We start from the raw sequence: 11,901 nt of genomic DNA, 5'->3' as shown, positions 1-11,901 counted from the left end.
TTTTTGGTTGGATCTGGTTAAAACTAGCTGTTTCTAAGCTAACAGGCTGTATCTTCCAAAAAGTCCTGGGAAGGGAGATTTCTGTAGAAATCCATGAACAGAAACTCTCAAGGCAGCCAGACTCTCAGAGCCTCACAGAAAGTGCTAGTATGCTTGAAGCAATTGAGGACTGCGTCCTCTGGTTATCTAGAAAGATTTGTCCATGAAAAGTAATTTGTACTCAGAGTTGGGTGGGGTGTAGAAACTGCTTCCATTTATTGGTAGCAGATTATCCCAGCTAGTAGGTGAAGTATCCAGCTAGAATAGGCTGCGCAATGCTGTCAAAACACATCATGGATTTTCAACACCAGCCCATGAAGAACACACAAAAATGCAAAAAGCCCAAACAAATGAAGTCAATGGGTTAACTGTGTTGTTCTAGTTCTTGCAAGTGTCTTTGCTTCTTCTTTAAAATGGAAATGAGTGTGCAAAACACGCTAGAAGATAACTACATATCTTTGCATTGTTTCTTCAGCATGGTGAGTTCAAATTTCCATGGTTTAGATGCAACAATGAAAGTACAAAAAACCACCTGAAAGAGACAAAAATAATACTCAGCTTCTATTTTAAAAAGAAAAAAAAACAAAAGCAGAAGTTCCTATTTCCAGGCAGGAGTTAGAATCAGCAGGGCTAATCTGTCTGAGTCAGCCATGCCTCGTCAGAAAACAGAAGATCCAGCCCCCTCACCAAAGAAGTCCTCATCGGTTCACCTGTTGTGATCTGAGCCATCATGGGTGTGGCTTCATTCACTCCAGGAGAGCAAGGGTCAGAACCCAAGGACGGGTTATTATTGGAAAATCCCCAACCCCAGCCCTGACTCTCATCCATCCACATGGACTCCCTGTAGCCCACAGAGACCCCTGGCTGCACAGAGAGTCCTACCCAGGTAATGCAACATTGTAAGAATAGTGCCAGGTCCTGTACCCCTTGGGGAAATAAAAATTTGCCAGCAACCAAGGATGAAAGCTTGCAGCTGTAGGACTAGAAGGAAACAAGTAGCTCTCATCCCAGAGTCCTGCAGAATATGTGGGTTTTTGGCTCCCTGCCTGGGAACGAGAACACTGTTTCCCTCCTCTCTCTCTTAAAATCTTCATTTAGAATAAAAATATAAAGTAAGAATACTTCCATGAAGTCAGTGTAAACTTGAATGACAGCAACAAGTAGAGAAGAAGTTGTGTAACATATAAAGGTGTAGGAACAGTTTGGGGGAGAAAATAGGACACGCCACCAGCAACCTAGACAGCGCCTTGCAGAACTGAGTCCAGGCTCCTACACCTGGGCCAGAGGGGGATCCAGGGATGGGGGAGCCTGTGTGTGCCAGTGGTGCAAAGAGAGAGAGTGGGCATCAGGTTTGCCAGAGAGTTGACTAAGTAATTGCTTAACTTCTGGACCAGCCAAGGTAGACAGAAAACAATCAGGAAACAGAGGACCTGAATAACCCAATTATCAAGCTCAACCCTAGAGGATATTTTAGCAATGTATATTAAAATTTTTAAGAGGTGAAAAAATACTGGATTAGTAATTCAATTTCTGAGAACCTTGCCTATAAGGAAACAATAATCAGACATACACACACATAGAAATAAGACTATTAATTATAGCACTGTCCATAGTAGCTAAAAATTAGGGAAAATCTTAATCAATTCTCAAGAATTGGCTAAATAATATATGGAAGCATCATAAAATAATATCAAATAGTTTCATTACATGATGTTCTAATTTTACAGTTTTAGAAATGCTTAGGTTTTATTATTAAATGAAAATCTAGATCATGAAACAGCATTCATTATGGTCTCAACTACAAAAAATATAAACATAAAATATTTTTAAACTAAAATACATATCAATATATTTACAGTGGTAAGATTTTGATAAGGGTATCTATAGTTGATTTTAAAAAGCTTAGTATTTTTTAAAATTTCCAAATTTTTTACATTGACTGAATCAGGCCAGTAACTATTTGAAATAATATTGTTTTAAAATTTATTTTCCAAAGATCCCAGATACCTGCACTTTCTTCCTTTCTAAATACCTATAAATAAACCAAGAAAACAGATAGGTCCAATCTATAGGAGCTTTATGAAACAGGAAAGGATCCCATGCAAGGGCAGAGACAGATAAAAATCTCCACATGGTAAATAGATGTGGGCAAGTGGATAAAAGTTTATTGAGTGCCATGTACTCAAGATAGAGGATGCAATCATAAGAGAAAGCAAAGGCACTAAACCACCTCCCAACCTCTCAAACCCAAAGCCATCCTGATTTTCCTCCTCTCACACTCCATGGCTAATCAATCAGCAAATTCTAAACAAACTTTCATAGACCCAGAATCTGAGCACCTTCCCAACCTAACCAACATTATCTCTCATTCGAGGTATCTCAATAGACTAATAATGGACTCATATGGCTCTCACACCTCCACCCATGCCCCTGTGTTAAATTTTCTCCTTTTGTCCCCTGAGGTCTGCACTCCTCCTGTCTCTACCTGGCTTGTCTTGGAAGACTGACCTCCATGGGCTGCTCCAGTAGGCACCCTTGCCCTCTGACCTCCATGGGCTGCTCCAATGGGCACCCTTGCCCTCTGACCTCCATGGGCGGCTCCAGTGGATACCCTTACCCTCTGACCTCCATAGGCAGCTCCAATAGGCACACTTACCCTCTGATCTCCATGGGCAGCTCCATTGAACACCCTTACCTTTTGACCTCCATGAGCCACTCCAATAGTCAACTTTACCCTATGATCTCCATGGACTACACCAGTGGGCCCCTTACCCTCTGACCTCCATGGGCTGCTCCAGTGGGCACTCTTGCCCTCTGACCTTCATGGGAAATTCCAGTGGGCACCCTTACCTTCTGACCTCCATGGACTACACCAATGGGCACCCTTACCCTCTGACTTCCATGGACTACACCAGTGGGTACCCTTACCCTCTGATTTCCATGGGCTACTCCAATGTGCACTTTTGACCTCTGACCTCTGTGGGTTGCTTCAATGGACACTCTTATCCTCTGACCTCTCTGGACCATGCCAGTAGGCACCGTTGCTCTATGACCACCATGGGCAGTGTCAGTGGGCCCCTCTGGCTTCCAGTTGAGTTTGGCCAAGGGGGAATAAAATCAGAAAAGTGGGAAGCAGGAGTAGAGTGAGGTCAGCGAGTCACAGCAGGTTGGCTGTGTTCCTCCACCTAAGGCTGTGGCCCCAACAGGAGCTGCCTTATTGCTCCAAAAACAAGGATATTAAAAAGCAAGTCCTATAAACAAAAAAACAAAACAAAACAGAAAGTTCCAAAATTTATGTAAATTTTGAAAAGCATACAAAATTCTTTTACATAGGCAAAAGTTTTTAAACATAGGTAGAAATGTTACCCACCAATGATAGAAGAGTGGTTATCTTTGAGGGGGAGCATAATAGATGTGTAGCATTTTACTTTTTAAAATAAATAGTAATACCCTTTAGGATGGCTATTACCTAAAAGTCAAGAGATAACGAATATTGGTGAAGGTGTGGAGAGAAAAGAGCCCTTGTACGCTGTTTCTGGGAATGTAAACTGGCACAGTCATTATAAAAAACAGTATGGAGGTTCCTAAATAAATTAAAAATAGAACTGCCGTATGACTTAGCAATCCCTCTGGAAATAAATCATCACTTCATAAAGATAGCCGCACTCCTGTGTTCACTGCAACATTATTCACAATACCCAGCATGTGGAAACAATGTAAGTGCCCATCAACTGGTGGATGGTCAAAGAAGATGCGGTACACACACACAATGAAATATTATTCAGCCTTAAAGAAGAAGGGGATCATGTCATTGGCCACAAGGATGAAACTGGAGGAGGCTGTACTAAGTGAAACAAGACAGGCACAGAAAGAAATATATGGCATGATCACACTTATATGTAGAATCTAAAAAAAAAGTCACATATACAGAGAGAGAATAAAGTAATGGTTACCCCCAGAGCAGGTTGTGGGGGGTTGGGAGATGTAGTCTAGAAGCTACAAATTAGCAGATATAGGATGAATTTTAATGTACATCATTAGTTAATTAAATTACACTATATTTGGAACTTCTTTTAGATGACTAGATTTAGTTGTTCGTGTCACAAAAATAATGCATAATTATGTGAGATTATGTTATTTTACTTCACTATGGTAACCGTTTTACTATCTATATGAATCACATAATACCATGTGATATATTTTAAATATATCCAATAAAATTTATTCTTAAAAATAAATAAAAATAAATTTTTAAAAATAGTGAAAATTAATGTAATAAAATGATAATATTTGTAAAACTTGTGTGGTAGGTGGATAGGCATTTGATATATCATTCGTAGTACTTTCTTGAATTTTTGAACTATTACTTAATTTAAAATTACTTCTAATCTTTTACAAGAATTCACTCTCTAGCTTTAGCCACCTGCTTGTACTTGGCATTCTGCTAAGCTGTCTGCTCTTCATTAAAAGATGAGGATTTTGGCCGGGCGCAATGTCTCACGCCTGTAATCCCAGCACTTTGGGAGGCCAAGGCGGGTGGATCACGAGGTCAGGAGATCGAGACCATCCTGGCTAACACGGTGAAATTATTTCCAATTTTTTTCTTTCATAAATGAAACTATATTGGAAAACCTTATATATGCATATTTCTGTGCCCTGTGTATTTTTTCATCTATTTACCAAATACCTAAAGCAAGCACAAGACATGGATAGCCAGAAATAGTGGCAGATAAGAGATTGGCAAAAACTGCTCAGACATAATACCAATTAAAAATATCCTCATATTTAGGGCAGGCGCGGTGGCTCATGCCTGTAATCCCAGCACTTTGGGAGGCCAAGGCAGGTGGATCACCTGAGGTCAGGAGTTCAAGACCAGCCTGGTCAACAGGCTGAAACACTGTCTCTACTAAAAATACAAAAGTTAGTTGGGAGTAGGGGCACATGATTGTAGTCTCAGCTACTTGGGAGGCTGAGGCAGGAGAATCTCTTGAACCTGGGAAGTTCTCCCTGCCCCCCACAGTCTTGGAGATGCCTGCTTATACTGACTGACCTCTCCCCCTCCTGGCACCTGCTCTGATCATGGAGCAAGGCTAGGGCAGAATCCGGAGTTGTCGCAATCCAGTTGGGTGCACGCCTGCTTAGGACAGCTGTAATACTCTGACCCCCTCCAGTCTTTGGGCACCAAGGATCACGGGAGGGAGGCTGAGGGGAGTGCTGAAGACAGCTCAGCACTGGCCTGCTGGTGCCACTTGGCATGAACAGCCTGGGCCATGAAGGGTGGTGGAAGGCAGACAAGATCCTGGGCAGAAGGGGGTTGGTCCCAGGTGAAGTCCCACCTTCAGGTTGGGGAGGACCTGAGGCCTCTGGGCTGGAATACCAGTCCTGTAGACCAGAGGGGGAACTTGTACTTATTGCTGGGCCCACCCATGGCTGACTATAGACCAATCAGCACACAATTCCCCTCTGAAGACCATAGACACCCCCAGACTCAGATAAAGCAGAAGACAGACAAACAGCTGCAGAAAGGAGCTATCCTCTCTGCTGAGAGCTGGGAAGACTACCAGATGACCAGCTGCAGAACGGAGCTACCCTCTCTGCTGAGAGTTGAACACTCTGAATAAACTGCCTACAGAGAGGAGCTACCCACCACGGGGTTTCCTCTGAGCTGTTCTAACACTCAATGAAGCTCCTCTTTGTCTTGCTCACCCTCCACTTGTCTGTGTACCTCATTCTTCCCAGAAACAGGACAAGAACTTGGGCAAAGGTGCCACCAGTCATAGAGATTTCCAGCCAGAAAAGCATCACCCCAAAGATCCCATAACATTTGGGAAGGGAAGGTTGGCATCAGCAACAGATAATAGAAATGATGCTCTGTGTCTAGAACCTGGTCATCCACAGTACTGAATATGATGTGGTACACAAATCTTACCAGGGCAAGGGATTCTCCTTGTCTCAGCCACATACCTTTTGCAATTTGGGATCCTCCTGAAAAGCACAGTTTTCATCTTCTGAAATTTTCTTGCAAATGGTTCGGGCAATTTTGACCTCAATATAGTACTCCAAACTGTCTGTCACCTGTCAATGAGTAATGTAAAAATAATATATTATTAAAGAATATATAATATCAATTGTCATCTCTGGTAAATAAACATGTCATTGACTACTCAGGGGAAAGAATGTCTTTCTGCCTTCCCCCTCTTCAACTGTTTTCTGTCCAGAAGTTTTGGGGTGATTTGGGAGGTTTCTTATCTTGATATCTCTGTCTCATCATAGTATTTAATTTTAAAGTAATAGTAACTGTCTCCAAAATAAAGCAAGAAAAAGATTCCCCCCAAAATTATTTTCCTGGGGAAGCCAATGGTTTGCTTATTAGAGCTTGGGAAACAGCAGAGCTTCTAGCATCTTCATGCCGAATCAATAGATATTGAGGAAATAAAACTATGACCCAGAACTGGAACTCGCTTAGTGTGTATTTGTATTGATTCTCTCTAAAGTCTCCTATTCTTTGTCAATCTCAATATCCACACCTTATTGAAATATGGATTCCTCCAAAATTTCTGCTTCTCAGGGCGATCTACCTGCATGAAGCTCCTAGCAGCCCTTCTGTTCAAGGAGAGCCTCTTGGGGAAACAGAACAGCTCAATGGCAAAAGTGGAGTTTATTTAAAAATGAACAAGAAAACAACAAGTTTACAAGACTTAGGGGAGAGAACATATCAAAGAGAATGACCAAGTTTAAACACAATAACTTGTCCCAGAAGAATCAGAGACAACTGACGAAATATTTAAAAAATTTTTAAGAAATTCTAGAAAAGTTTCCTAGGCATTGAACAAAGGGAGTGTGGTAGGCAGAATTCTAAGATGCCCCCCAGGAGTCCTGCTCCCTGTTGTGTGTGCCCTGTGGGATCCCTAGGACTATGAATAGGATGGATTTTACTTCTGTGATTAGGCTATCCTCTAGGGGAGAGCTGAATCAAAAGAGGGAGATTGACTTGGTTGACCTGACCGATTCACATGAGCCTTTTAAATCTTGGGTTAGAGGTCAGAGAGAGAAGTGCACACTCTTGGATCGAGCAATTTCACTTTTGGATGTACACCTAACTTCAAAGGCACACACATGTACAAATACAGGTACATCTCATTTTATTGTACTTTGAATTATCATGCTTCACAGGTACTGTGTTCTTTACAAATTGAAGGTTTATGGCAACCTTGAGTCAAGCATCTACCAGTACCATTTTTCCAACATGCACATGCACATTTCCTGTCTTTGTGTCACATTTTGGCAAGTGTCAAAATATTTCAAACTTTTTCATTATTATTATTACATCTGTTATGGTAATTTGTGATCAGTAGTCTTTGATGTTACTATGTAATTGTTTTGGAGCACTAAGAATCATGACCATGTAAGTCAGTGAACTTAAATCTATAAATATGTGTGTTCCTACTGCTCCACAGACTGGCTATTCCCCATCTATCTCCTCTCCTTAGGCCTCCCTATTCCCTGAAACACAGTAATACTGAAATAAGGCCAACTAATAACCCTACTGTTGCCTCATTGTAATGTGAAAAGAAGAGTCACACATATCTCACTTTAAATGAAAAGCTAGAAATGATTAAGATTAGTGAGGAAGGCATGTTGAAATCTAAGATAGGCTGAAAGCTAGAACTCTTGCACCAGTTAGCATAGCTATGAATGCAAAGAAAGAGTTCTTGAAAAAAATTAAAGATGCTCCTCTAGTGAACACGTAAATGATAAGACAGCAAAACAGCCTTATTGGTGATATAGAGAAAATTTTAATGGTCTGGATGAAAGATCAAACTAACCACAACATTCCCTTAAGCCAAAGTCTAGTCCAGAGCAAGGCCCTAACTGTCTTTAATTCTATGAAGGCTGAGGGAGGTGAGGAAGCTGCAGAAGAAAAGTTGGAATTTAGCAGAGACTGGTTCATGAGGTTTAACAAAAGAAGCCATTTCCATAACATTAAAGTACAAGGTAAAGCAGCAAGTACTCATGTAGAAGCTATAGCAAGATACCCCGAAGACGCAGCTAAGATCATTGATGGAGGTGGCTACACAAACAAGAGATTTTCAATGTAGATCAATCAGCCTTCTGTTAGAAGAAAATGCCATCTAGTACTTTTATAGCTAGAGAGAAGTCAATGTCTATCTTCAAAGCTTTGAACGACAGGTTAATCTTCTTGTTAGAGGCTAATGCAGCTGGTGACTTTAAGTTGAAACCAATGCTCATTTACTATTCTAAAAATCCTAAAGCACTTAAGAATTATGCTAAATCTACTCTACATATAAGAAAACATCAAATCTTGGATGAAAGCATTTTTGTTTACAGCACGGTTTACTGAATATATTACGCCTACTACTGAGATATAATGCTCAAAAAAAAAAAAAGCACATGCACAATTCCCTTCAAAGGATTGCTGCTCATTGACAATGCACCCGGCCACCCAATAGCTCTAGTGGAAATATACAAAGATTTATATTGTTTCCATGTTGGCTAATACAACATCTATTCTGTAGGAGTAATTTCAACTCTCAAGTGTTGTTATTTAAGGAAAACATTTCATAAGGCTGTAACTTCCTCTGATGGATCTGGGATCTGGGTAACTTCCTCTGATGGATCTGGGCAAAGTAAGTTGAAAACCTGGAAAGGATTCGTCATTCTACATGCCATTCAGAGCATGTGTGATTCATGGGAGGAGTTCAAAATATCAACATTAACAGAAATTTGGAAGAATTTGATCCAATCATCATGAATGACTTTGAGGGACTCAAGACTTCAGTGGAGGAAGTAATTGCAGATGTGGTGGAAATAGCAAAATGACTAAAATTAGAAGTGGAACTGAAAATGTGACTGAATTGCTGCCATCTCATAATAAAATGTGAATAGATGAGGAGTTGTTTCTTAGAGATGAGGAAAGAAAATGGTTTCTTGAGATGGAATTGGTTTCTGGTGAAGATGCTGTGAACATTGTTGAAATGACAACAAAGGATTTAGAATATTACACAAACTGAGTTGATAAAGCAGCTGCAAGATTTGAGAGGGTTGACTCCAATTTTAAAAAAAGTAAAATGTTATCAAACACCATCACATGCTGCAGGAAAGTTTTCATGAGAGTAAGTCAATCAATGTGGCAAACTTCACTGTTGTCTTATTTTAAGAAATTGCCACAGTCCCCTCAACCTTCAACAGCCACTACCCTGCTCAGTCAGCAGCCACAAACATCGAGACAAGATCCTTCACCAGCAAAAGATTACAATTGGCCTAAGGTTTAGGTATCATTTGCATTATTAACAATACAGTATTTTGAACTAAGGTACACATTTTTAGATTTAGGGCTATTGGACACTTAATAGACTCCAGTATAGTGTAAACCTAACTTTATTGGCACTGGGAATCCAAACTATGTGTGTGACTCACTTTAGTGTGATATTCAGTGTATTGCGTGGAATACAATGCAATGGATTGTATTATGGAACTGAATCCACAAGGCACCGTATCCACAAGGTATGCCTGTGTGTGCATAGTGTCACTACTCATACAGTCAAAGACGGAAAACAGCTCCAATATGTGTCAACAATAGCAGGATAATACATGGTAGTGTGCTTATATAATGAAATTCTCTACAGCAATAAGAATGAACATACTTTTTTTTTCTTTAAGATTCCACACATAAATGAGATCATGCAGTATTTTTCTTTCTGCGTCTGATTTTTTACGTCACTTAACATAAAAAGTGAAGTGGGTCAGGGAAGAAATGGGGAGACATAGGTCAAAGGATAAAAAGTCACAGATATGTAGGTCAAACAAGTCTAGAGTTCTAATGTACATCATGAGGACAAAGTCAAGGTTACTGTACTGTATTTGGGATTTTTCTGAAAGTGTGGATTTTGGGTATCTTGATCCCCCATAAAAAGGTAACAATGTGTAATGATGGATATGTTAATTCACTCGACAGTAGTAACCATTCCATTATCTACAGGTATATGAAAATATCATGTTGTATACTTTAAATATATACAATAATTTTTTTAAAAAAATAAAACACTTGATTTTGAAAAAAATGAAAGGAATATATTATTGCTACATGCCACAACATGAACGAAATGCGCAAACGTAATATTGAAAGACACAAGCCAAACCAAAATAACACAGTATGTGGGATCTTACACCTATGAAGTTCAAGCAGGAGGTAAAGCTGTGGTGTGAGGGCTGTAGACTTAGGCAGTGTTCATGGTAAAGGTTTCTTCCAGGGCAGAGCAGGGAAGAGCGGCATGCATAACTCCATGAAGCCTGAGAAGCTCTCTCCAGACTAGACGGGGAATCATTTCATTTTAAAGCGTTCATTTTAAAGTGATTCACTCTGCTTGACATCTATGCGTTATGAACTTTTCTGTTTTTGTGTTGGTTTCACAATGAAAAGGTTTTAAGGAATAAATGGGAATTCTTATTTTTAAAAGGTTTTTAAAAGAATAATGTAAAGGACTGTTCCTACTCAATAGCAACTCTACAATACCAACTGAAGAACAAATAAAATAATCAAGGATCCTACAACAGACCCAGTTATATTTGGATACTTAGTCTATAGTGAGCTGGCTTTTCAAAACACAGAAGCCTTTTATAGAGAGGGTTAGGGAAATTTACTATTTTAAAAAGTTGAAGATAGATCCAGTACCCACATCATAAATAAAAATAATTCCAAGATAAATTACTGAGCTAAAATTATAAATGTCTTAGAAGAACTGCGTTAGATACGAGTTCTAAATTTCTCTTCAAAGAATCAATATGTCAGTATGTTCAATTCTTTGCCTTCTACTTTTAAACTTAACTTCCTCATACAGCAACCTTTTTCCAATCACCTGCTCTACCCTGACTCATTCAGATTACCTGCTCTGCCCTGACTCATTCTCCACTCTGACTCATTTCGATTTCCTTCTCTGTCATAACCATTTTTCCTGCCAAACCACTCACCCTGTCACTCTCTTTAAATTAGCCAATCAGAATTAGTTTGGCCTGTGAAGTCTAATCCTAGCCAGTAGGGGAATGACGCGGCAGCAGGGGCCATTTGCGTCAGGAATAAGAACGCTTTCCCCTCCCTTGTCCAGGTGTGTGCTCACTGTTGCTCCATCTGTGAGGATGCACCCTGCTATAGAAGTAAATTGCCTTGCTGAGAGGAAAAAAAGAAAATTTTATATTCGAGTGCTATTTCTTTTGTGGCACCAAAACTTTATGTATAACAATTGTAATAGTCATACTCAAGAATGGAAAAGGACTTCTTAAGCAAGATATAAACTCCAAACAACATATGAGAAGAAAAAACAAATGTTATTATGTCAATATTTTTTAAAAAATCTTAAAGACATCGTAAGCAAAATTAAACTGCAAGCAACAGACAGGCAAGCACAAAACATTGGCAGTACATATGAGAACCATAGTTTAATATGTATAGTACATAAAGAACATCTATAATTCTGTAAGAGCAACACAAGCAATGCAAAAGTAAAAGAGAAACAATTCCTAGAAGTAAACATATATTGCAGATAAATTCAATGAAAAACAATTGCTCACTCTATAGGGGAATTTTAAAAATGTTATTTTTGCCTCCATCAGACTGGCAAACATCTGAAAGACAAAATAAGACCACAGCTGGTGAAAATGAGAAGCAAGAGGTACTCAGACCTGCAGCATTGCCAAAAATCTAATGTAATTTAGCCCTTTTAAGGGGCAATTTGCCATTATTTTGCAAATGTACTCTTTAACCAATGAATTCAAATTCAGGATACTATCGGTATTAGTCAGGGTTCTCCAGAGGGACAGAACTAATGGAATAAATTTGTATATAGA

General features: G+C 39.5%; 1 protein-coding gene across 2 annotated transcripts in view; it reads right to left on the bottom strand.

Annotated features, from left to right (window-relative positions):
- Window positions 1-226: 226 nt before the first annotated feature.
- Window positions 227-11,901, bottom strand: part of LOC105527216 (cystatin-13-like) — a 21,415-nt gene continuing 9,740 nt past the window's right edge. For both annotated transcript variants that reach the window (XM_011963512.1, XM_011963522.1), the window contains exons 3-4: window positions 6,004-6,114; window positions 227-571 (exon numbers count right to left, since the gene is read on the bottom strand). In XM_011963512.1, coding sequence (XP_011818902.1) covers window positions 488-571; window positions 6,004-6,114 — 195 coding nt within the window. In that variant the 3' untranslated portion in view covers window positions 227-487. The remainder of the gene's footprint in view (window positions 572-6,003; window positions 6,115-11,901) is intronic.

The sequence above is a fragment of the Colobus angolensis genome, unplaced genomic scaffold (genome assembly GCF_000951035.1).
Source record: "Colobus angolensis palliatus isolate OR3802 unplaced genomic scaffold, Cang.pa_1.0 Scaffold117, whole genome shotgun sequence".
Lineage (NCBI taxonomy): Eukaryota > Metazoa > Chordata > Mammalia > Primates > Cercopithecidae > Colobus > Colobus angolensis.
This window is presented reverse-complemented; position numbering and strand designations above follow the sequence as displayed.